The sequence below is a fragment of the Notamacropus eugenii genome, chromosome 1 (genome assembly GCF_028372415.1).
Source record: "Notamacropus eugenii isolate mMacEug1 chromosome 1, mMacEug1.pri_v2, whole genome shotgun sequence".
Classification (NCBI taxonomy): domain Eukaryota; kingdom Metazoa; phylum Chordata; class Mammalia; order Diprotodontia; family Macropodidae; genus Notamacropus; species Notamacropus eugenii.
In genome coordinates this window covers 618,241,504-618,264,162 of record NC_092872.1, presented here as the reverse complement: position 1 = coordinate 618,264,162, position 22,659 = coordinate 618,241,504, and the positions used below count along the sequence as shown (strand labels likewise).

The following is a 22,659-nucleotide window of genomic DNA, read 5'->3' as shown; positions in this document are numbered from 1 at the left end:
GTAGTGTGTACTCATTCTTGGTAATTGTTCTGACATCAGAACTCGCTGGATCAGACACAGGGTGTTCACAACCATCTACGATGTAGATGCCTTTACCATAACTATCTCTTCATTCCAGCACAAAGATGTTTGTGCTGGAACAGGGTCACAGTATGTTATTGTCATAAACATTGAGTGGGTTTTTTTCCCCTTTTTTTTTTCCAGTTAATACACAAGATCATTGATCTAGGATATGCCAAAGAGCTGGATCAAGGCAGTCTTTGTACTTCCTTCGTGGGGACGCTACAATACCTGGTAAGTGGTGGGATTGGCAAAAATACCCATGGCTTTTTCTTGTGATAAGCCCACAAGCACCTTTTTTTTCAGGACTCCAGACACTTCCAGTTTATCCCCACCCGCACCATCTGGATATTTCACAGGAACACGGAAAAGATATCTTGTGGGATCAACCCCATGAACCAGCCATCCTGATATTCTATTTGTAGCAGCCCCAAGGGTTGGGTCATGGTGGTCCTTCTGTGAGTCACATCCCAGCTTCTCTTAGAAGCCATTTATAATTTGGTCTCAACTTTAAACTCCCAGTGTGACTGGGAAAGCTGCAGCCCCATCTGAGCCTGAGTTTGCTCATCTATAACCTGAGGAAGTTGGATTTAGTTAGATGACTAAACATCTTTTCCATCTTTAAAAAAAAACAAATGTTTGACTTTTTCAAATCCATTTCCTGTTACTGTCACCATTAGTTTATTGCCTGCTCTATGAAATAGTTTCCTTAATTTGTCCTAATTGTACCTCACCCATTTTTCAGTCTCCTGATTAGACTTGGGGATCTGATAACTCTGGGAATGCCATAATTTTGGAGATTCTGTAGAGCCTCTTTTAGGGGATCCACCCACCATCTATTTATGTTCTGCTAGCTGTTGGGGCACCTCTAAGAGATTTTATTGTCTTTTTAATTTTTTTTAAATTATCTACATTTTTAAATATTTCCGTTTTCCCTTTTTCCCCACTGAGTCATCTCTTGTGACAAAAGAATTTTTTAAAAAGAAAAAAATACAGTTTTAACAAAACCAACTAATCTATCAGCAAAGTCTGACAACACACATAACATAGCATGGCCAGAGTTACCCACCTATGTTCGTTTATTCTCTAGGGTCAGCTTTCAGATTCAGATTCTGGGTCTTTGCTGCAGTCATTATATATGTTGTTTGTTTTATTTGTTTGACCATTTCCTAGTCTATAGGCATTCCCCCAGAAATTTGTTCTTAGGCCCCTTATCCTACATGGCAAGATGCTCAGGCCATGTCAAGAATTCAGCCAGCATCTGAATGCCTTTTAATCATTGCTGTCTGTCCCTGCACCATTGTCCTGAAGCCAGGCGTACATCTCCCACTTGATATAAAATCTCATCACCAGTTCTAATCAACATGGTGATGAAACCTGCTTATCTTTCCTCCACACCTTTCCTCATAGGTGGATTCCCCTTTGTTGAATCACAGAATCCAAGAATCTTGACTTTTATGAGTTGGAGGCCACTTCTGAGACCCACCCATAGTTAAAACAATAATCTCTTCTATGCTATACCTAATTAGAAGTCCTTGGGCCTTCCGCCTCCTCCCGCCAAGTAAAATGCAGAAAATTTAAGAAATTTACTTGTTCCTGGTTCCATCACTAGCAAGTACCTAAGACAGCATTACAGCCCATGTCTCTTGACTCCCAAGTTCGGCAGCATTCTTTCCACTAGGCCATGGAACCTATTTTATAGACTTTCAAATACAAAATTATTATCATGCTCCTCATTTACATATAGCTGGGGACCACGCCTGTGATTTCCCTGGTACAGACCAGGGAATTCCTTATTAGAAAACTCCTTCTACCAATGCTGTTAGACAAATGAAGAAGTTAACTGACTTGCCAAGAGTCTCACACCCAATATGTGGCAGAGGTAAGGCTTGAACCAGGTCTTCCTGGTTTTGAGACCTACTCTCCATCCACTGTACTACACCAGCTATCCTCTCATTTATGTAGCACCTTTGAAATTCAATTTTCTTTTATTTTCAGTTTCAAATTTTCTCCCTCTCCTTATCCCTTCTCTCACCCATTAAGAAAACAAAAAACTAAAACCCATTACAAATATGCACAGTCATGCCAAACAAGTTGCTATATTATCCATCTTCAAAAATCATTTTTTTTTAAAGAAAGAGAAGAAAATATGCTTCCGTAGTCTGATTCCCTCAGCTGTCTATCTGGAGGTGAATTTATATAGCACTTTAAAAAGCACTTTCCTCACAACATTTATCCTGCCCCTTTAGATCGTGAGCTTCTTGTACTTCTTAGCACCAGGAGCAAAACAAGTCATTTGTGTATTCTGAGAAACATTTCAGGGGGCTGCCTCCCACTCCTTCCCAATCCCTTCATTCCCTTCATGTGGTTGCTTAAATACCAAAGGCACTGTATGTCATGGAGATCAGACTTTTCTGGCATTTGAAAATATATGCATTTCTCACAAGTCCTGTTTTCTAAATATTCCCCATCCTGTTTAAAAGAAGTTTTTTCCCTACATAGGGGTGTCTCACTGCACAATGACATTCTTGGTATCTTCCTTATCGAACCCATTTCCCAAGCACTCGTGCAATCTTTGCTGATGATGGTGATGACGATGATGGTGATGACAATGATGCTGACTTCACTGAAAGAGTGGGAACACTGAAGTGTAGGGAAACTTATTGGGGTGCATGGGATTCAACTCCTCCCTGTCTCTGCTGTCGCACTCCTCCCTAACCCTCCAAGACAGAGTAAGGATCAAAATAAAGTCCAGGAGTCCTTCCTGTTGGTCCTTCCCTCTGGCTTAATAAATTGAACCAGGAGAACAAGATGGAACCCCTGGAATTAGGGCCCAGGAACTAAATAAGAAATCCCCTTCCTTTACCCCCTTTCTGCACAGATCAGGCATGGTGTGGCTCCACCTACTAGCCCCCAAGATACATTGGAGGAGGGTGAAAGTGAGCATAGTTTGAATGTCTTGCCTTTCCCCATGGGGCTTGGAGGACAGAGGAATTTCTCAGACCCAACTCAACAATGTTTCTTCACAGGCTCCGGAGCTGTTGGAACAACAAAAGTACACAGTCACTGTGGACTACTGGAGCTTTGGGACCCTGGCCTTTGAGTGTATCACAGGGTTCAGGCCATTCCTCCCCAACTGGCAGCCAGTGCAATGGTGAGTGGGTGTTTGTGGGTGACCCACAGACCCAGTGACTACTTTTCCATTTATCCACTGTCTCCACTCAGCCAGCAGACACACGGTTGACCTTAAGCCTAGGCGATACCAATTTTATAAAAGCTCTCTAAAATTATTTTTTCAATAATCTCCGAAGTAAGCCTTCCGTATGCTTTTTTATTTTGATAATTTCTCACAATCAGTTTTATTCTGAATACAGAGGTTACATGGTATTGTGGAAGGAGTCATGGGGTCAAAAACCCTGGGGTCAAGTCCTGACCTATCTTGTCTCTAGCTGTGTGACCCTGGTCAGTCTACTTAACCTGAATCAGATTCCTCATTTGAAAAATCTTGACTTTTAAAACAGTATTTTTACTACCTCCCTCATGAAGTTGTTATGATATAGGTACCTTTTAAATCTTAACATACTATATAAATATGAATTATTGTTAATTGTAGTGTTAATAATAAGAGCTGATATTTTACATAGTGCTTTGAAAGAGCCTCGTGAAAATTGTATGAGGCAGGAGATATAAATATCTATTGCCATTTTACAGATCAAAAATGGAGGCTCAGAGAGGTGACTTATCCATGCTATGGGTAAGTAAGTATTGGAGGTAGCATCTGAACCCTGGTCTCTTCTGAAGCCAGGGCTTCTTACGTTCTCTCTAATATACCGCATTGCCTCTCATGAGCACCACTAAATTGCAGAAGAATGTCTTCAACACTTGTAGTGAACAATTCTAAAACTTATCATTGGTTCATATTCATTATTGGTCCAAATGTAAACTGCATTTCTTCCCAAAATCTACCTTGTACAAAATCTTTGCTAAGAGGATGATGATGTAAGTCACCAAGATAAAGAGTAAGTAATAATAAAAAATTTAATGAAAACATCTTCATTGGAATTGAATGGAATATGAAAGAAATTTACACAGTAAATGTTGACCTTGTTAAGATAATTTTACACAACTCTTGTTCAATGCATACCTCCGTCTTTTTTTCTTTTCAAAAGATCTCATTTTAGAGATGTGGCCTATATTTTAGAACAATTACTGCTAAATCTATACCAATATATACCTCTAAAAAGATAAGGTGAATATTGTTCCTGAAGATATCTGAACTTTTCTATTTCCACATGCTTTGGAAAATTCTTAGCCTGGGTATAACTGGGACGTTCTTTGAAATTGTCCATCAGAACCTCAAGATTTTGCATTGAACAAAATGATCATTGTTAGCATTTACATAGCATTGTAAGGTTGGTAAAGCACTTTAAAAAAATTATCTTATTTGCTCCTCACAACAACCCTGGGAGGTATGTGCTGTTGGTATCCCTTTTCTGTAAGTGAGGAAACAGTTTGAGAGAAGAGTGACTTGCCCAAAGTCCTACGGCTACTTCGTGTGTGAGGGAGGTTTAGAATTCAAGTTTTCCTGATTCCAAGTGCAACTCTATGTCCACTGAGCCCCCTACCTGCCTCAGAAAAAAAGTCTGAATGGGGAGAAGTTCAGAAAAGCCCAGAAGAGAGTATGCTTATACTTATACTGTGCTTATACACAAGAGCCTATTATTAAATCTTCGGTGTGATCATTTACCCCTGAAAATCAGCAAACACTATAAGACAGGGCTTGATTTTTGCTTTGTCGATTGTCTAGACTTTAAAAAGTGATGGAGAAAATGTTAATAATGCTGATTAAGTTCAAAAGTGTGTCTTGTATCTTTATTTTTTCTGGTGGGCCAGTTGTTAAACATTTATTTGCACCCTCCTGGGTAAAATCAACCTAATGAATCAATACCATGGATGAGTAAAGAACTAGATGTTCTGAGGAATAACTGCAAAAAACTCTTTCTATGAAGAATATTGTCAGGTAGATATCATTCTTATACTCCTCAAAGTACCATCTTTCCATGATAAAAGAATTTGACCATGATTCTTATGTTAGACAAGTCAGTCTGAAATTGTGACTCTTTTTCTCAAATACTTTGAAAGATACCCAATTCCAGGCATGTGAGAACTCCTGCCATGGACCCAATCTCTCCATGCTCCATGTTCCATGAGTTGCCATGACTATTAACTTATTCCTTGGTGACCATCCTTCTGAGGGATGAGCCTCTCTGAACTCAGCTAGGTTGGGCTTCAAGGAACAGACACACATTCTTTTTCTGGACCATTCTTCAAAGCCCTCTAGTTTTAAGAAGGCCCACTAGGGTTGGTATTCCACTGGCATAACTTTTAAAAACTCAGGTTCACCTCCAGCCCATAATGAGGGCTATAATGAAAATGAATTTCCTATATAGCTGTAAAGTAAAATACTTGAAAGGTGGTGGGCTATCCCCTGAGAAGTGGTTACAGGTATCAACAGGAAAGGCTAATGTGCTTACCATAGTACCTGGCACCTACTAGGCGTTTAATAAATGTTGGTTGATTGATTGTACAGAGAATCATTGGATAGACAGTCACTCTGGGAAATCTTCTTTTTAGGCATTCAAAAGTTCGACAGAAGAGTGAACTGGATATCGTTGTTAGTGAAGACTTGACTGGAACGGTGAAATTCTCAAGCAGTTTACCATACCCTAATAACCTTAACAGGTGAGATACAACACCGTTGACTACATTTAGATCAGCCATAGACCAACACCATAGTGCATCTCTCAGATACTAAGCATCCAAAATGAGCATCTGGATGACCAGACTCCTTGGAGGCAAGGATTATTTCATTCTTTGTATTTATATCTAGTACCTAGAGTAGTGTCTGATCACTAGATGCTTAATATATGCTTGTTGAGTGACTGATTGGTTGATTGAATAAGTTTTATTCTCTGCTGGGTACTTAGGTCATCAATCTCTGGGGGGTGGGTATGTGTCACAGAAAACTCCCATTCATTCCAAAAAAATACTGATTAAACCCCTACTATGTGCTTTGCCCTTTCCCGGGTAAGGAAGGTGAAAAAAATTATTATGTATAGTTCCTGCCATCATGGAGCTTAAAATCTAATTCAGGAATAATCAGTCAGAAGATATGAACAAGCAGTTTTCAAAATAAAAACTTCAGACTATAAACGACCACATGAAAATATGCTCTAAATCACTATTAGCAAGAAAAATGCAAATAAAAATAACTCTAAGGTTTTACTTCATACTGTGCAAATGGTAAAGTCTATAAAAGATAGGTGTGTTGGAGTGTTGGAGGGGCTGTGAGATGATCTGCACATGAGCGCCCTGTTCACATAATTAGGAAGTGGTCCAGTCTTCTTGGAAAACAATTTGGAATTGTATGAGAAAAGTCCACACCCTTAGACTCAGGGATCCCACTACTGGACATATATCCCAAGGAAGTCAAAGACAGAAACAAAGGTCTAGTACATACCAAAGAATTCATAACAGCACTCTTTGTGATATTAAAGAACTGGAAACAAAGTAGATATCTATTGATTGGGGAATGGCTGAAAAATGATGCTATTATGATCATAATGGAATAATACTGCACAATAAGAAATGATAAATATATCAGGAATTCATAGAAACAAGGGAAGATTTGTATGAAATAGCTCAGAGTGAAATAAGCAAGAACCAACAAAGTGACTAATATACATATATATAAATGAACAAGATCATTAGAAAAAAATTGCATTTTAGGTAACTGAAAAACCATTAAAGGGTCTGAAGACCATATAATAGTACATATATCCCACCTCACAGTAGAGAGGTGGGGAATTGCAGGGACAGATTATGTATACATTGACAGATATAGCTACCATATTATATGTTTCTGTTTAGTTATTTCTCTTTGTTGTAAGGGAAATTTCAATCTAGAAAGGGGTGGGAAATGACTGTGATGTTAGATAAAGGACTTCCATAAAATGTATTTTTAAGAAATCTAATTGGGAGGCAGCACAGGAAATTATTAATAGCAATAGAAGAATTAAATAACATAGGAGATGTTAATAAGAAGTGATTGATAAATGAGTGACATAGGACATAAGTGCAATGAGATCAATGGTGGAGAGGTCACTCCATAGCTGGAGGTGTCTGGGAAAGCATTTTTAAAAAATTTTGTTGACATCTTTCGTTTATAAGTCACTTGAATTTCCTTTTATATCCCTCTCCCCTTCCATTGTGACTAAGAATTTTTTTTAAATGGAAGAGAGAGAGAGAGTTTTACAAAATTAACCAATAAATAGGATCATGTAGGATCATGGATTTTGAGCTGAAAATATTCATAGGGGCTATCTACTCAAAACTTCTCATTTTACAGATGAGGAAAACTGAGGCTCAGAGAGGTTATTTGCCCATACCCTCCATAGTCATAGAGCTAATAAGTGTCCAAAGCAGAGTTTGAAGAGCTCATTTGCTGCTGACTCCCAATCTAGCCCTCTGTCCACAATGCCACCATCTTGCCTCACCAACCAAGACAGAAAATATATGCGTTATTCCCTACCTATAATCTACCTCTACAAAGAAGGGAAGGAAATTTCATGTCTTCTTTGAGTCCAGGCTTAGTCATTATAACTTCACAATGTTCAGTTTTTGTACCTTCTGTTTCCCCTGCCTCTACTTCTTTCACCCTATAAGTCTTTCTATAGTTCTCTGTGTTCTTTATAGTGATTGTTTCTTATGGCACAGTAAATTTTCCCTTACTGTGATGGTTGAAATCTGAGATAACTGAGATAGCAAAGGTTCAAGCTTCTGAGTATACTGATTTATTAAGCAATGAATACCAACTGCATAACCAGTCAGGACCAGGCTTCCTCAACTTGGCACTGGACCCCAAATACAGGGGGAGATGGATTTTTATGTGTTAAAAGAAAACAATTAACAGGATATATACCAGGATACAAAACTGGGTAATCTGATTTGTAACTAGAGGGAAGATTAGGGACTTTCTCAGTTGAGAGGGGGAGAGTGAACAGGTACAATTCCCTGAAATCAGAAAAAGAGATGTCCCACTCTTCCCCTGCTACAGTGTCTCTGTACTCAATGAAAGGAACAGGAAACAGTAAATGATTAACCAGTACAGGACAAGTTTTCAGATAAAACATATAGGTTGCTTGAGATATATAATTGTGAGAAAACTCCTGGTATTAATCTTTGGATCTAACTGGGTTTCTGGTCGGCATAACCTGGGGTCTTTAGTTAAGGGTCTCTATGAAGCAGATAGAGAACGTCTTCTACCTTCCAAGCCATACAGGGCTAGGTTCAAACAATGGAATAAAATTTTCTCACATTTCCTATGATGGAATAGTTTTCTCACAAGACAGAAATTGGACTAGACCTATAATTGAATAGAAAGGGAACTGAGCTAGATCCAGAATAGATACACAAGATGAAGTGAGTTTGGTTCACATAATTCCCATAATTTTCTCAATACCTTCAAGTATCATAGTTTTTTCCAGCCATTTCCCACCTGATGGGCATCTACTTCATTTCCAAGTCTCTGCTCTAAGCATTCTAGTTTGCATGTAATCTTTCATTCTATCTTTGATGTATGTAACTAGCATTGGGAGCTCTATGTCAAAGGTGTAGACATTTTAGCTACTTATTAGCACAGTCCTAAATTGCTTTCTGGAATGGCCAGACCAGTCCATAATTCTACTAACAGTATATTTCATGTACCTGTCTAAGAAAGAGTTTTCTAAGAGAAATTTATTGATACATTTCATTTTTTCTAAAAAGTGTCATTTCACTTAATTTTCATTTAATTACATTAAATTTCATTTCATGTATTACAAATAATATTTTTAATATTTTAAATATTCACTTTTTAACAACTTTTCTTACTCCCTCCCATCCCTTTCCCACCCCTTGAGAAGTTAAGCAACATGTTATCAATCATACAAATACATTTCATTTTGACAAAACAGATACTTCTCGGCAAACACCCAAACAAACCCACCTGCAAGGTATACTGTGGGAAGGTATTATGGAAATTGAGAAGCACCTCAAAGATGAATGGAATTTGGATAGGTAGAGACAGCCTAGGTAGGAAGAAAAGTGGGACGATATATACAGTAAGAAGGATAAGCAGAATGAAAAAGGGAAATCCAATACAGTATTGTGTTTGGTTCAGATCACCACATTTGAGAAAGGACACTGTTAGGGTGAAGAACATCTACACTAGGAGTTCTTAACCTGGGGTTCTTCTCCTTGAGTATCCCTGGATAGATTTGGGGGAGCCAGTGAATTTGGATGGAAATAATCATCACATCTTTATTTTCACCAACCTCTAACTGAAATTTAGCATTTCCTTCAGTTATTTAAAAATACTGTTGTGAGAAGGGGTCCATAGCTTTCACCACACTGCCAAAGTGGCCCATATCACAAAAAAAGTGCGCTGGAGGACAAGCAACCTGGGTGGTCAGAGGCCTAAAATTGATGTCACTAGAGCTGAAGTTGAAGAAACTGAGAATATTCAGCCTAATAAGAGTCTGCAAGTATTTGAAGGGATGACTTGGGGCAAATGAATTAGACCTGATATGCTTGACTCCATCAGTGAGAATGAGAGCAATGAATGGAAGCTCTAATGGGGCAGATTTGGGCTAGAGAGAAGGAAAACTTCACGTCCAAAAGTGGAATGGACTGCCTCAGAAGGAAATGGGTTTCCCTTCACTGGACAGCTTCACACTATGTCTGCATGATCACTTGACGGATGTGCTATACAGGGGATCAAATTTCAGGTGTGGATAGGGCTGCTGAGGGCCTTTCCAGCCCCTAAACTCTGTGAAGTGAGAGATAACGTTAGAATGGTAGTACAGAATAAAAGTATATTGGTGGGCATTAGAATGGCAGGATAAGTAGTTTGAATTTGCTCCTATAGGCAGTGGGAACCACTAAAGATTTTTGAGCCGAGGAGCCCCTTAATAAAAGCCACATTTTAGGGTGATTAGCCTCCGGATGGATGGAATAAATGTGGGGAAAGATTGGAAACTGGGATATCAGTAAGGGAGTTATTATAACAGATCACATATTTAGGAATAAAGGCCTAGACTAGTCAGTTGCTGAGGAGTGATAATATCCTTTCCTATCCATTAATCTGTCTGACAAGTATTTATTAAAACGCCAGCTGTGTACATGAATGCTGCACCAATAAGTTGGAGAGGCCTGTGAGGCTTGAACCTCTTCACCTTTTCCATAAAGGCAAGATAAGATTGTTGTCCGAGATGTGTCTTCTTCTCCTGTCTACTTCTTGTCCTTTTCTATCTCTCAGTATTCTAGTACAGCGACTAGAAAAGTGGCTGCAGTTGATGCTAATGTGGCAGCCCCGACAGAGGGGCACGGACCCCACTTATGGCCCGAATGGCTGTTTCAAAGCACTGGACGATATCTTAAACCTAAAGGTGAGTGTAAAAGCTCAGTTACCTCGCAATGAAAAATGTCTGCTTCCTCTGCAATCAGGAGATGAAGCTATATGGAGTTTCAGTGACAGTGCAATGGAAAGAAACTATGGGAAAAAATCAGAAATCACACAGGACGAGGTAACCTGTGAGAAAATGTGTTTCCTCCATCTGTCTGTGGTAAGCTGAGGAAGAGAAGGAGAAGGGTTGGGCAGCCCTAGAGCCAAAGCTCAGGACAAGGTGGGATACGTATGACCACATGAAGTAACAATAATAAAAACAACAAATCATAAAAATAAAATAACAAAAAGCAAACGACATGTAGGCTGTACTTCTGTCTACCTGATCACAAAAGGAGGGTGACCAGTGTGGTGAGGGGACTGCACACTGCCTAGGGATAGGAGAAGTCTTCAGTCTGGGGAAAACTAGATCCTTACCTTCAAACATCTGAAGGGGCATCACATCTAGAAAGAGATAAGATAATAATTACAATAATAACGAACATTTAAATAGAACTTGCAATGTGTCCTGGAAGGTAGGTGCTATTATTATCCCCATTTTATAGACAGGGAAGCTGAGACCAACAAAGGTTAAAAGTGAAAGTATCTGAGACTGGATTTGAACTCGGTTCTTCCTGACTCTGGACTCTGTGCACTGAACTGAAATTTGAAGGACATAGAGAGGCAGTTTTCAGTTCAGCATAAAGAGCTCTATAACAATTGTTGTTACTGTTCAATCGTGGCCCATTCTACGTGGCCCCAAGGACTGTAGTCCGTGGGGTTTTCTGGGCAAAGACACTAGAGATGTTTGCCACTTTCTTCTCCGTTGTGTGTCCTCATTTTACAGATGAGGAACGGAGGAAAATAGAGTAAATGGACTGTCTTGGGAAGTCATAGGAACACAGATTGAGATCATCTTGCCTAATTTCCTTACATTGGGGGGAGGGTAGGAGAAATAAGCAATCCATGCAGCACCTACTGTATGCCAGGCACTGTGCTGAGTGCTTTTTACAAAACTTCCTTTAATCTCACACCAACCCTGTGAGGTAGGTGCTGTTATTCCCATTTCATAGTTGAGGGAACTGAGGCAAACTGAGGCAAAATGACTTGCCCAGGGTCACACAACTAGTAAGTATCTGACACCAGATTTGAAGCTTCTGTACCAGACCACCTCCTTTTACTGGAGGATGTCATCAAATAAGTATGTTGTAGGGAGGGGTGGTTTCAGGTAAGGAGTTGGATTAGATGACCTCTGAGATCCTTCCCAAATGCCGAATTCTACATTCTTAAGGCGCATCACTGTTTTTAGCAATTCATGAAAGGCAGGTGAAAATCTGAGTACTGGGGGAGGGTCCAAGATGATAAGTAAACAGTGTTGGAAAACAGAGCAATGAGTTTCTGTCCTGTAGTTTTTTCCCATGACTTGTTAACTTCTTGCCGTAGCTGGTTCACATCTTGAACATGGTAACTGGCACCGTGCACACCTATCCCATAATGGAGAAAGAAAGCTTGCAGAGTTTGAAGGCCAGGATCCAGGCGGACACGGGCATTCCAGAGGAGGACCAGGAGCTCTTGCAGGAGGCAGGCCTGGCCTTGTTCTCTGACAAGCCAGCCACTCAGTGTATTGTGGATGGCAAGGTGAGCCAGCCCCGGGGGCTTGAAAGAACAGTGCTCCTCTTCGTCATCATCGTTATCATCTTTAGGACTATTTTTACCAGGGGAGAGCCTCCTTCACATTTGTCGCCAATTTGGCAGGCACTCAGCTGAATTTGTGCTATTTATACCCCCTCCTCTTCTGTTTTGGAATAAGATACCTCGCATCTCAGGATTTCCTTGAGACAGAAGTATTTTGTTTTGATTTTCAACTCTCAGGTCATATCTCCTTTCGACCCAACTCTTCCGACAATTATTCTTACCAACTTGACTTTATCCTTCTAAAGTAATTGGTCAATTAAAAACTATCTTATTAAGCACTTATTACTTGTTCTATACTGTTATATTGTAAATAAAAACATCTAAGATAAGAACCCTACCCACAAAGACCTTACAGTGACCTGAGGAAACAAAATAAATACATATGAAGTAGTGTTAAAAAAATATATATATTTTTTTTAACATTTAAAAAATTTTGAATTCCAAATTCTCTCCCTCCCTCTAGCCCTCCCTCCACTCTTTGAGAAAACAAACAATTTGATATCAATTATACATGTGAAGTCATGCAAAATGTATTTTCATATTAGCCATATTACAAAAACAACAAAAAGAAAATAAGTGAAAAATGTATACTTCAGTCAGCACTCAGAGTCTGTCAGTTCCCTCTCTCTCTGCAAGTATATAGCATTATTCATCATGGATCCTTTGGAATCGTCTAGGATCATCGTATTGATCAGAGCCAAGTTTTTCACAGTTAATGATCATTACAACGTTGCCGTTAATGTGTACCGTGATCTCCTCTTTCTGTTCACTTCACTCTGCTCTTAAGCAGCAATTGACACAAATGTGTATAAATTAAGTACCAAACTCTGAAAATAATTGGAGACTAAGATAGAAGTAATAATAACAGTTCATTCTTGTGGGTCACTTTAAGACTTGAAAATACATCAATCTTAGGAGACTGGTGGTACAATTTTTTTTTTAAGAAATGAAGTTACTTGTCCAAGGTCTCCTTAACTGATTAGGAGTATAGTCAGGACTCAAGCCCAAATCTTCTTACTCCTAGATTTTCCATGGGACCTCTCTAAAAGGATATAAATAAGGCATATGGTAAAGATAATAAAAGCAGAAAGATCCGGGGCATGGATTGATGGTTGTAGACCAGAGTTATCAAGAAAAGGCTTCATGAAAGATAAATGGTGCTATATATTAGATAAAGATTCTAGTGCAGGGATCACAGAGGTGGTCATTAGAAAACGCACTGCCATGTAAGCCTTATTACCTGAAGCTGGGAGTATTTCATTCAAGAATATCTCATCTTGTTTTTGTCTCTTTGCAGCTAAATGATGACCGAATATTGGACATGGATCTCATTTTTCTCTTTGACAACAGAAAAATCACCTATGAGACTCAGATTTCCCCAAGGCCCCCACCAGAAAGCGTCAGCTGTATCCGTAAGAACAATTTCTTGATCTAAACCATTAGTTGTTTTTATTAAGACAGAATCTGTGAGACACATATATAGTGACAAGAGTAAGGCCTTAAAGCAGGGCAATTAGTTTGTGCTGTACTCAGGGCCAGTCACTAACTCTTGGGATGGGAAGAGGGTAGTCTATAAGTAAAACATTAAGGAGAGTGCCATCTCAGAAATAGGACTTAAACCAGAAGCTGCTAAATTAATACTCATAGGGTTCTTTCAGAGGTGTATGGTGACCTGGTCAAATCATTTTGTCTGGGCTCCTGAAAATGGAGAGGTCTCTGAACAAACAGGGTACATGACCAAATCATTGCTGCCATAAGAGAATGCACAGGCTTTGTTAAGAGATAAATTGTCATCTACAGCACCTTTTCCTTACCCCTTTGGGGTGCTTTACTCTGTGAGGAAACCCCTCTGTTGCTCTAGACCCAGGACACCATCTCATAACTCTGGCTGGCCCTGTGGACTGGTTACCTCTGAACTCTTTAGTTCTGACCTTTCAAATACTTAATGTGTGGATGTTTTACAATAAGGACTTAAACCATAGATCCCTTCTCCATCCACCCTCCCACCCCCCCTACCCTCCCTCCTGGATTGTTTGTGGCCCCTAATCATCAGCATCCTGAGCTTCATCCCCAGAGGTATGGATCCATCACAAATACCCCGAGAGCTTTGAAATACATATAGATTCCAAATCTTCACCCCACCCTCCTTTTTTTGAATACTTGCAGAATCATTTAATCATCTCCTATAAGCAGGCAAAAGCTATACATTTATAGAGCCTGTCATTTCAGATAAGCTTAAAAATTGGGTAGAGTACATGTGAGTTTGTGTATATGTGTGTGTGCATTCATGTGTGTGCCTGTGACAATAGGTGTGCTCATTTTGGTTATTGATCAGTTGATCAATCAGCAAACATTTGTTAAGTGCTTGCTATGCACCAGGAATTGTATTAGGTGTTAGAAATACAGAGACAAAAACGACCAACCCCACTAAACTGTCCCTGCCTTCAGGGAGCTTAAATTACATACTATGTCAGTCAGTCAACACGTATATATTATGCTAAGCACTGGGGATGCAAAGAAAGGCAAATACAGTCCCTCCCCTTGAGGAGTTCAATAAGTAACAGAGAAGACAACGTGAAAATAACTACAGTTATCCCTTCCACACCTCAAAGGTTAAGGACGCAGCATTGCTGAGATCTGAGGGTTAGTGAAGGTTAGGGGAATGCCCTGTGACCTGGGAAATCTGTGTAACATTTTTAGGCTCTCCATTTGTACCTGAGAAGAAGTCTTTTTTCTATTTTTTTTTCTTTTATGGGGTGTTTACAGTACCTTAGTGTAAAATTTGGGTTAAATATTTGGCCATAGGTTCTGTGTCATTTGCTGGCCTTAGTTTGTCATCTGTGGCTTCAGCAAAACAACCCCCAAAATTCCTATTTAATTTCTTTTTTTAATAAATTTATTTGCTTTCAATTTTAAACAATCACTTCCATAAGTTCCAAATTTTCTCCTCCTCCCTCACCTCTCTCTCCCCAAGATGGCAGGCAATCTTATATGCGTTCTGCACATGCATTCCTATTAAATACATTTTCATAATAGTCATGCTGCATAGAAGAATTAAAACAAATGGGGGAAACCATGAGAAAAACCAAAACAAAACTTAACAAAAGAGAAACTAGTCTGCTTCATTCTGTGTTCTGACTCCACAGTTCTTTCTCTGGATGTGGATGGCATTTACCATATGAGTCCTTTGGAAATGTTTTAGGTCCTTGCATTGCTGTGAGGGGCTAAGTCTATCAGAAATACTCCTCAAACACTGTGGCTCTTACTGTGTACAGTGTTCTCCTGGTTCTGCTCCCCTCATTCAGCATCAGTTCATATAAATCTTTTCAGGTTTTTCTGAAGTGTGCCTGTTGGTCATTTCTTATAACACAATAGTATTCCATGACATTCATATACCACAACTTGTTCAGCCATTTCACAATTGATGGGCATCTCCTTGACCATTTAATTTCTTATGCCACTCCACAATATATCAAAACCACAAGGGGGAAAGTCACAATGTGGAAGGGATAATGCATTCAAGATAGATACAGAGTAGGTAGAAGATACTCATAGAGAGAAAAGCAGTGGCAGCTGGAGGTGGGACTGGGAAAGACCTTCTGAAGAAGGTAAATTGATCTGATTCTTAAAGGAAGTCAGAGAAGTTAGAGGTGAAGAGACAGCATTCTAGGCATAAAGCACAGCCAGTACAAAAGCATGGAGGTGGTAGAGGGATTATCATGTTCAAGAAACTGCAAATAGTTAATGTATCAAGTTAAGAAAATGTATAGAGAAGACTATAGTGTAAAGAAATTGGGAGGATAGAAGGGGCCAGGTTTTAAAGAGCTTTAAATGCCTAACAGGGGACTCTGTATAATGGCTAGCATTTATATAGCTTATTAAAGTTTGCAAATCATCTCACATATGTTGTCTTATTTGAATTTCAACAACAACAAAAACTTTTACACAGATTTCCCAGATAAGTGCTATCATTATCCCCATTTTATAGATGGGGAAACTGAGACTGGGAGTGGTTAAGTGTTTATATAGCTAAGTAAGTGTGTGAGACAGGATTCGAACCAGGGTCTTCTATATCCATGTCCAACACTCTATCTACCATGCTATCTCGCTGCCTCTATATTGCCTTTTGGTGATGAGGGAGAACATCACATCTAATTAGAACCTGACCCATACACCCTCTTCTTCATACATGCCCCCCTCTAACCTTTGAGTTGCCCCTAATCATTGGCATTCTGACCCCCCTCTTCCCCAGGAGAATGGATAGACCCACCCCAAATACCTGTAGAGCTCAGAGAGATATACTCCAAACTGCTTTTTTTTCAATAAAGAAGTATATGATGCAAAGAAGTATACCATCCCTGAGCTCAAGGAGTGTACATCTCATTAGGAAAATGAGGAGCAAGTAGGTGTCCATTAAAATGGCAGCACCAAGCTGAACAGCTGGTACCCCCCAAACATCAAAAACCGTTTGACTTCTTTGCCTCCTGTGTGGGGCAGAGAGCCAGTGAGGACATGAGTCCAGAGGAGGGTTTGCTATTGGACCCCTGTTTGTGTCTCTGTTTCCAGTTCAAGAACCCAAGAAGAATCTCCCTTTTTTCCAGCTGAGGAAAGTGTGGGGTCAGGTGTGGCACACGATCCGGACTCTCAAGGAAGACTGTAGCCAGCTGCAGCAAGGCCAGAGAGCTGCTATGTGAGACTCTCCCCTGCCCTCCTCCCTTCCCACATTTCAGAAATCCTGCTGCCCCCACCAGAGGCAGGAAGGGGACACTGGTTTCAATGGGTGGGGAAGGGAAGGTGTCAGGGTCAGTGAGGAAGGTCCTTGTGGAATGGATGAAGAGAGGGAAGTCAGTGTAACAGAAGGGGGTGGAGAAGTCAGGGCAGAATATGTTGTCTGAGAAGCACCCAAGGCATCATCAGGACTTGGGGAGATGATGCTGATAACTGACATTTCTCTGGCAAAAGACTGCCCACATCCATCCTGTGGGGTAGGTAGACAGGGCAGTAGGTGAATTGATTTGCCTTGACTGATGCAAGTAGTGAAAGACTCAGGACTCAAACCCAGGACGTTTGACTCCAAAACCAATAGTACACTAAAGTTCTCTGACTTCCCTGTGGCAGAGGAACCCCCCTGATCAGCTCTTTCACTAGTTATGTCTTGTTATACATCATCTTTTGTTTCTATACTTCATTTCCAAATAAATCCCTCTCTGACCCCTAGAGATCCATCCCTTGTAAAAAGGAATAAGAAAAGAGAGAAGGGGGGAAAGCAATTTATAAAACTAACCTGCACGTCAAACAATCCTGACAGTGTATTCAGTGCTCCACACCCATAGTCCCCCACCTATACCAAGAGCTGGAGGGATCTCTCCATCCTGTCATTATCTTAATGTGGCTAATTTAAATGATTAGCCCTTGGGGCAGAGGACCTTGCTCCATCCCGTCTTCAGGCCAGGTCTGCCCCACTCATTGATGAGGTTCAGGAAAAGAAAATTTTTGTAGTTGGTACAAAACAATGATTTAAACACCCAGAATGATGAGCCTGGGTTTGGTACTAGGAATGCGTGGCAGGTGGGAGGCTAACATCTTTTCTTCCTGGCTGCTGCAGGATGAACCTCCTTCGAAATAACAGCAGCCTGTCCAAGATGAAGAACTTAATGGCATCCATGTCTCAGCAGCTCAAGGCTAAGCTGGATTTCTTTAAAACCAGCATCCAGATTGACCTGGAGAAATACAGCGAGCAGACCGAGTTCGGCATCAGTGAGTGTCTTTGCTCTGAGCCAACCAGAGAGATCATCCCTCGTCTTCTCTCTCTTCCTTTTTTTTTCTTATCCATTCTCATTCCCCAGCTGAAAACTGAAGTTTAATGTCTCTCCAATTCCTTTTCCAGCATCAGATAAATTGCTGTTGGCCTGGCGGGAAATGGAGCAGGCTGTGGAGCTCTGCGGGCGGGTAGGAACACTAATTTTAGGTTTAATTGCTTACCGAGTGGGAGGAGGTTTCTCAAGGCTACTTTCTACTTTCTCATCTGATGCCTGGGCAGGCATTGTCTGGAGAATGTTGAGTTTTCATTGCCATGCTGTTTGACCTTGGCTGGGGAGTGGTTGGGAGGACAGGGATACCCAAGCCGTGAGGGCCCCACTGTGGCCACATGTAGCATTTACACTGCTCTTGGATGTCTGGGTGGGAAATGGCAGAAGGACAGGTTGTGATTTTCCTTTGGGGAAGCTAATAAATCACAACTACCTCTAGGTGGTTTGTTTAATAGTAATGATGATAGCTAACACCTACCAATATTGCATCTACTATGTGCCAGGTATGAATATTATCTCATCTGATCCTCAAAGCACCCTGGTGGGGTAGGTGCCATTACTACACCCATTTTGATAATAATAAAAATAATAGCTAACATTTATATAGTGCTCACTATGTGCCAGACACTGTGCTTAACACTTTACAGTTGTTATCTCATTTGATCCTTACAACAACCCTGGGAGATAAGTACTATTATTATCAACCCCATTTTACAGTTGAGGAAACAGAGGCAGACAAAGCTTAAGTGACTTCTCTAGGGTCACCCAGCTAGCAAGTGCCTGAGATTGGATTTGAACTCCTATCTTTCTGACTCCAGGGCCGGCACTCTACTCACTGCACCACCTAGCCACCCAATTCACTTCAATTCAGCAGTCATTTATAACACTAATAAAGGTAAATTTTGAAGACAAAGAAAGGCTTAGCAGGAAACCATACCACTGTAGCAGTGTCCATTTCTAAAACACTTTACACTTTATAAAATACATTTTCAATTCAAATTAATTGCAAGGATCCATCTTGGTTCTGGAGACTAAAAGCTATAATAATGCATATCCCTTCCCTCAGGAAAGAGGTGGGGACCTGGGGGTGTGAAATGTACCATACATTGTTGGGCATGGTTGCTTTGCCTGTCAGTTATAATTAGCTCTTTTTCATTTTGTTACAAGTTAGGGTTTAATGAGGGGGTGGTTTATCTCTGCAAATGATGATGGCTGCTGTTTTTTAATAGGCATTGATTAAAGTAAAAGAAAAAAATCAAATCATGGCCCACACTCCAAAACTGCTCTTTCACAGCAGCCCTGTGAGATATATAGAACATTTACCATCCACTTTTGATGGATGAGAGCCCAGAAAAGCCCTACTCTATATAGAATACCTAGGACTCAGAAACTCAGGCTGCTAACTCCTCTACTCTCTCCCCTATACCTCCTACCTCTACCTGTGAATGAAAACTCAGGGTTGTGCTTTCTTTTCCAAGCTTTTCTACTAATATGATCCTGGCCAAGTGAATTCAGCCCTCTGTGCCTTAATCTCTTCATCTGCAGAATGATAGTAATAAGATATAGCAGGGCCTGGGTACCACTATGATAGATTCAAAGGCAGGTGAATACTTTGCCCTGACTCTATGTCCAGGGTTGGCTTGACATCTGGAAGGACACCTACTTACAGATATAATTCATGGAGTTATGGGAGTCAGTGCCTCCAAAGAGGTCATGTTGTTGTGGTAGAGGTGTTTCAGTCTTGTCCAACTCTTCATGATCCCATTTAGGGCTTTCTTGGCAAAGATACTGGTTTGCCATTTTCTGCTCCAGATGAGGAAACTGGGGCAAATAGAGTTAAGTCACTTGCCCAGAGTCACACAGCTAGCAAGTGTCTGAGGCCAGTATCTACTATGCCACTTAGCCTCCCTAAGAAACCATAGTATGTGAAAATAGGTTTCTAGGACCTAAAATGATTAAGAAAACTTAAGAACTCTTTATGTCCTGAGACTCCAACCAGTCACTCAGTATCCCTTGTTCGAGGATATGATTGATTTAATTTTTGGTTGGGTTTTGATGGTTTCAGTTCTGTACCTCAGGTCGTCCCTCTTTCTCCTATTCACCTTAGCACTATCTTTATCAGGAGACAGATGTGAAACATCTGGTGGAACAGATGATGGCCCTGCAGACAGACATTGTGGACCTACAGAGGAGTCCGATGAGTCGGAAACAAGGGGGAACTTTAGATGATTTGTAAGTATTAGCCTGTCAACTGTGAAGAGCAGTTTTGTCCAGCTGGAACTGGGGATGGGAGGGAAGGTCATCATCACAATAATAGGGTTTTAAGGTTTATTAAGTGCTTTGCAAATAGTATCTCATTTAATCTGGTTCAGGCCACCCTCAGGAGGGTTGTGGGCCGGCCTCCATGTTAAACATACCTTCACTAGGCCTCACTGCTTTATCTTGGGAAGGTTATTGTACCAGTGCTGGGGAGGCTGGATTGGAGAAAGAAAGGAGAGGCCAATGATGAGGCCACAACAATATTTTAGGTGAGAGGTGATAAGGGTCCAAACTAGGGTAGTAACCATTTGATTAGAAAAAGGTATTTGGAGAATAAAATGACAAAAAGGAGTTCATGTGTTTTTAGCTGTATTAGAGGAAAGAAGAGGACCAGAGAAGGGACAGGACCCTCTGCTTGGGTTAGAGGGAAGGAAGATAATAACCAATGATGATGAAAAAAACAGAATTACTTAAGTCTTTTGTTTCTATTTTCTCTGCTAAGGAGAATGAGCTTTGGATTAGAGAGAGCAAAGCAAAAGAAGGGAGGCAATAACCAAAATGCATTCAAATGATAGGGATGTGATAACCAAAATTCATTCAAATAACAGGGATATGATAACCAAAACTCATTCAAATAATAGGGAGGGGATAACCAAAATTTATTCAAATCACAGAGAGTTGACAACCAAAACTCATAGGGAGTTTAAGTCACCAGGCCCAGAGAACTACATCCTAGAGCAGTTAAGAGAATGGATACATGTAACTGCCATCATTAATGACTTCTGAGAGATCCCAGAGAATAGAAGAGGAGCTCCAGGAATGGAGAAGCATTGTGATTATTCTGATTTTCCAAAAGAAGAAGAGAGTGGACTAAAGCAGTTTAACTTCAGTTCCTGGCAAGGTTCTAAAATGTGTTATTAAAGGAATGGTGCATGATCCTTTAGAAAGGGAAGAAGCAATCACCATGAGGCAACAGGACTCCATCAAGAACAGGTCATGCCAGGCTAAGCTGGCAGGGCAGGGGAGTTTTAGCTGGATTTCAATAAAGCATTTGTTGAAGCCACTCATGCCTTTCTTGTGGAAATGATAGACACAGGTGAGTAACAATGAGATAGATTCAGAATTGATTGATTGGCTAGATCCAAAGGGTAGTCAGTCATTAATGATTTGATGTCAGCCTAACAGGAGGGCTCCAGTGGAGTGCTCTAGGGATCTATGCTTGGCCTTGATGCTGTTGAACATTTTTATTAGTGACTTAGATAAAGGCATAGAGGGCATGCTAATCAAAAATTTTCCAGTGACACAAAGCTAAAAGAGGGATAGTTAACCCACTGGATGACAGAGGATGGAAGGGAAGAAGCATTTATTAAGTGCCTACTGTGTGCGGAGCACTGTGCTAAGTAAGTACTTTACAAAGATCTCATTTGATCCTCACAACAATCCTGTCAAGTAGGTGCTATTATTATCCCCATTTTGCAATTGAAGAAACTAGTAATAAACAATTGAAGAGACAAGTTAAGGGCTTGCCCAGTCGCACAGCTAGTAAGTATCTGAGATTGGATTTGAACTAGGTCTTCATGACTCCAGGCACAGTGCTCAGACTTGAAAAAGATGTTGACACAGCAGAGCATTCAGCCCACAAATGAAGTTTAATAGGAATATATGTAAATTCTCACACTGCAATACAAAAATTCAATATCAAGTACAAGTGCAAGATGAAGCAAGCATGTTCAGAACAACAGTTCAGAAAAAGATCTGAAGGTCTTAATAGAGCTTAATGTAAATCAACAAAATAGGGAAGTGTGAAGGGAGCTTAATCAACACATGTGAATTGTGCTTTTCTTTCAAATGATTTGAAATCTGGATCATGGGCAGAATTTCTTGTTCTTATATTTCAGAGAAGAACAAGCAAGAGAGCTTTATCGGCGATTAAGGGAGAAACCAAGAGGTAAAAAAGGTTTTAAAGATTGATTTGTATTCCATTCCAGCTAACTATGTGAGATCTTGGGATGTCTTACTTGCCACATTGGGAAAATGTCTCATTCTCTCCTCTTTGTAGACCAGCGAACTGATGGCGATAGTCAAGAAATGGTGCGGCTACTCCTTCAGGCCATCCAGAGCTTTGAGAAGAAAGTACGAGCCATTTATATGCAGCTCAGGTATTATTAACCTTGTGCTACTGTGAACAGGGCAGAGTGGGATGACCAGGAAGCAGGGCCACAGGAGAGGAAACATGGGATAATTTCTCCTTACTTTGGGGAGAGCAGCCCTGGTTGCCCATCAGGGTACAATACAACATGCCAGGAGGACTCAGCTAACTGAAACGCAATAGGGAGAGATGAGTGGATAGAT

General features: G+C 40.4%; 1 protein-coding gene across 3 annotated transcripts in view; it reads left to right on the top strand.

Annotated features, from left to right (window-relative positions):
* The window catches only part of IKBKB (inhibitor of nuclear factor kappa B kinase subunit beta), an 80,850-nt gene that overhangs the window by 37,549 nt on the left and 20,642 nt on the right, over positions 1-22,659 (top strand). For 2 of the 3 annotated variants that reach the window (XM_072635058.1, XM_072635059.1), the window contains exons 7-18: positions 205-294; positions 3,090-3,214; positions 5,695-5,802; positions 10,418-10,547; positions 11,987-12,181; positions 13,536-13,650; positions 16,805-16,928; positions 17,844-17,995; positions 18,126-18,187; positions 20,156-20,280; positions 22,206-22,255; positions 22,367-22,466. In XM_072635058.1, coding sequence (XP_072491159.1) covers positions 205-294; positions 3,090-3,214; positions 5,695-5,802; positions 10,418-10,547; positions 11,987-12,181; positions 13,536-13,650; positions 16,805-16,928; positions 17,844-17,995; positions 18,126-18,187; positions 20,156-20,280; positions 22,206-22,255; positions 22,367-22,466 — 1,376 coding nt within the window. The remainder of the gene's footprint in view (positions 1-204; positions 295-3,089; positions 3,215-5,694; positions 5,803-10,417; positions 10,548-11,986; positions 12,182-13,535; positions 13,651-16,804; positions 16,929-17,843; positions 17,996-18,125; positions 18,188-20,155; positions 20,281-22,205; positions 22,256-22,366; positions 22,467-22,659) is intronic. The other variant, XM_072635060.1, reaches the window with a different exon arrangement.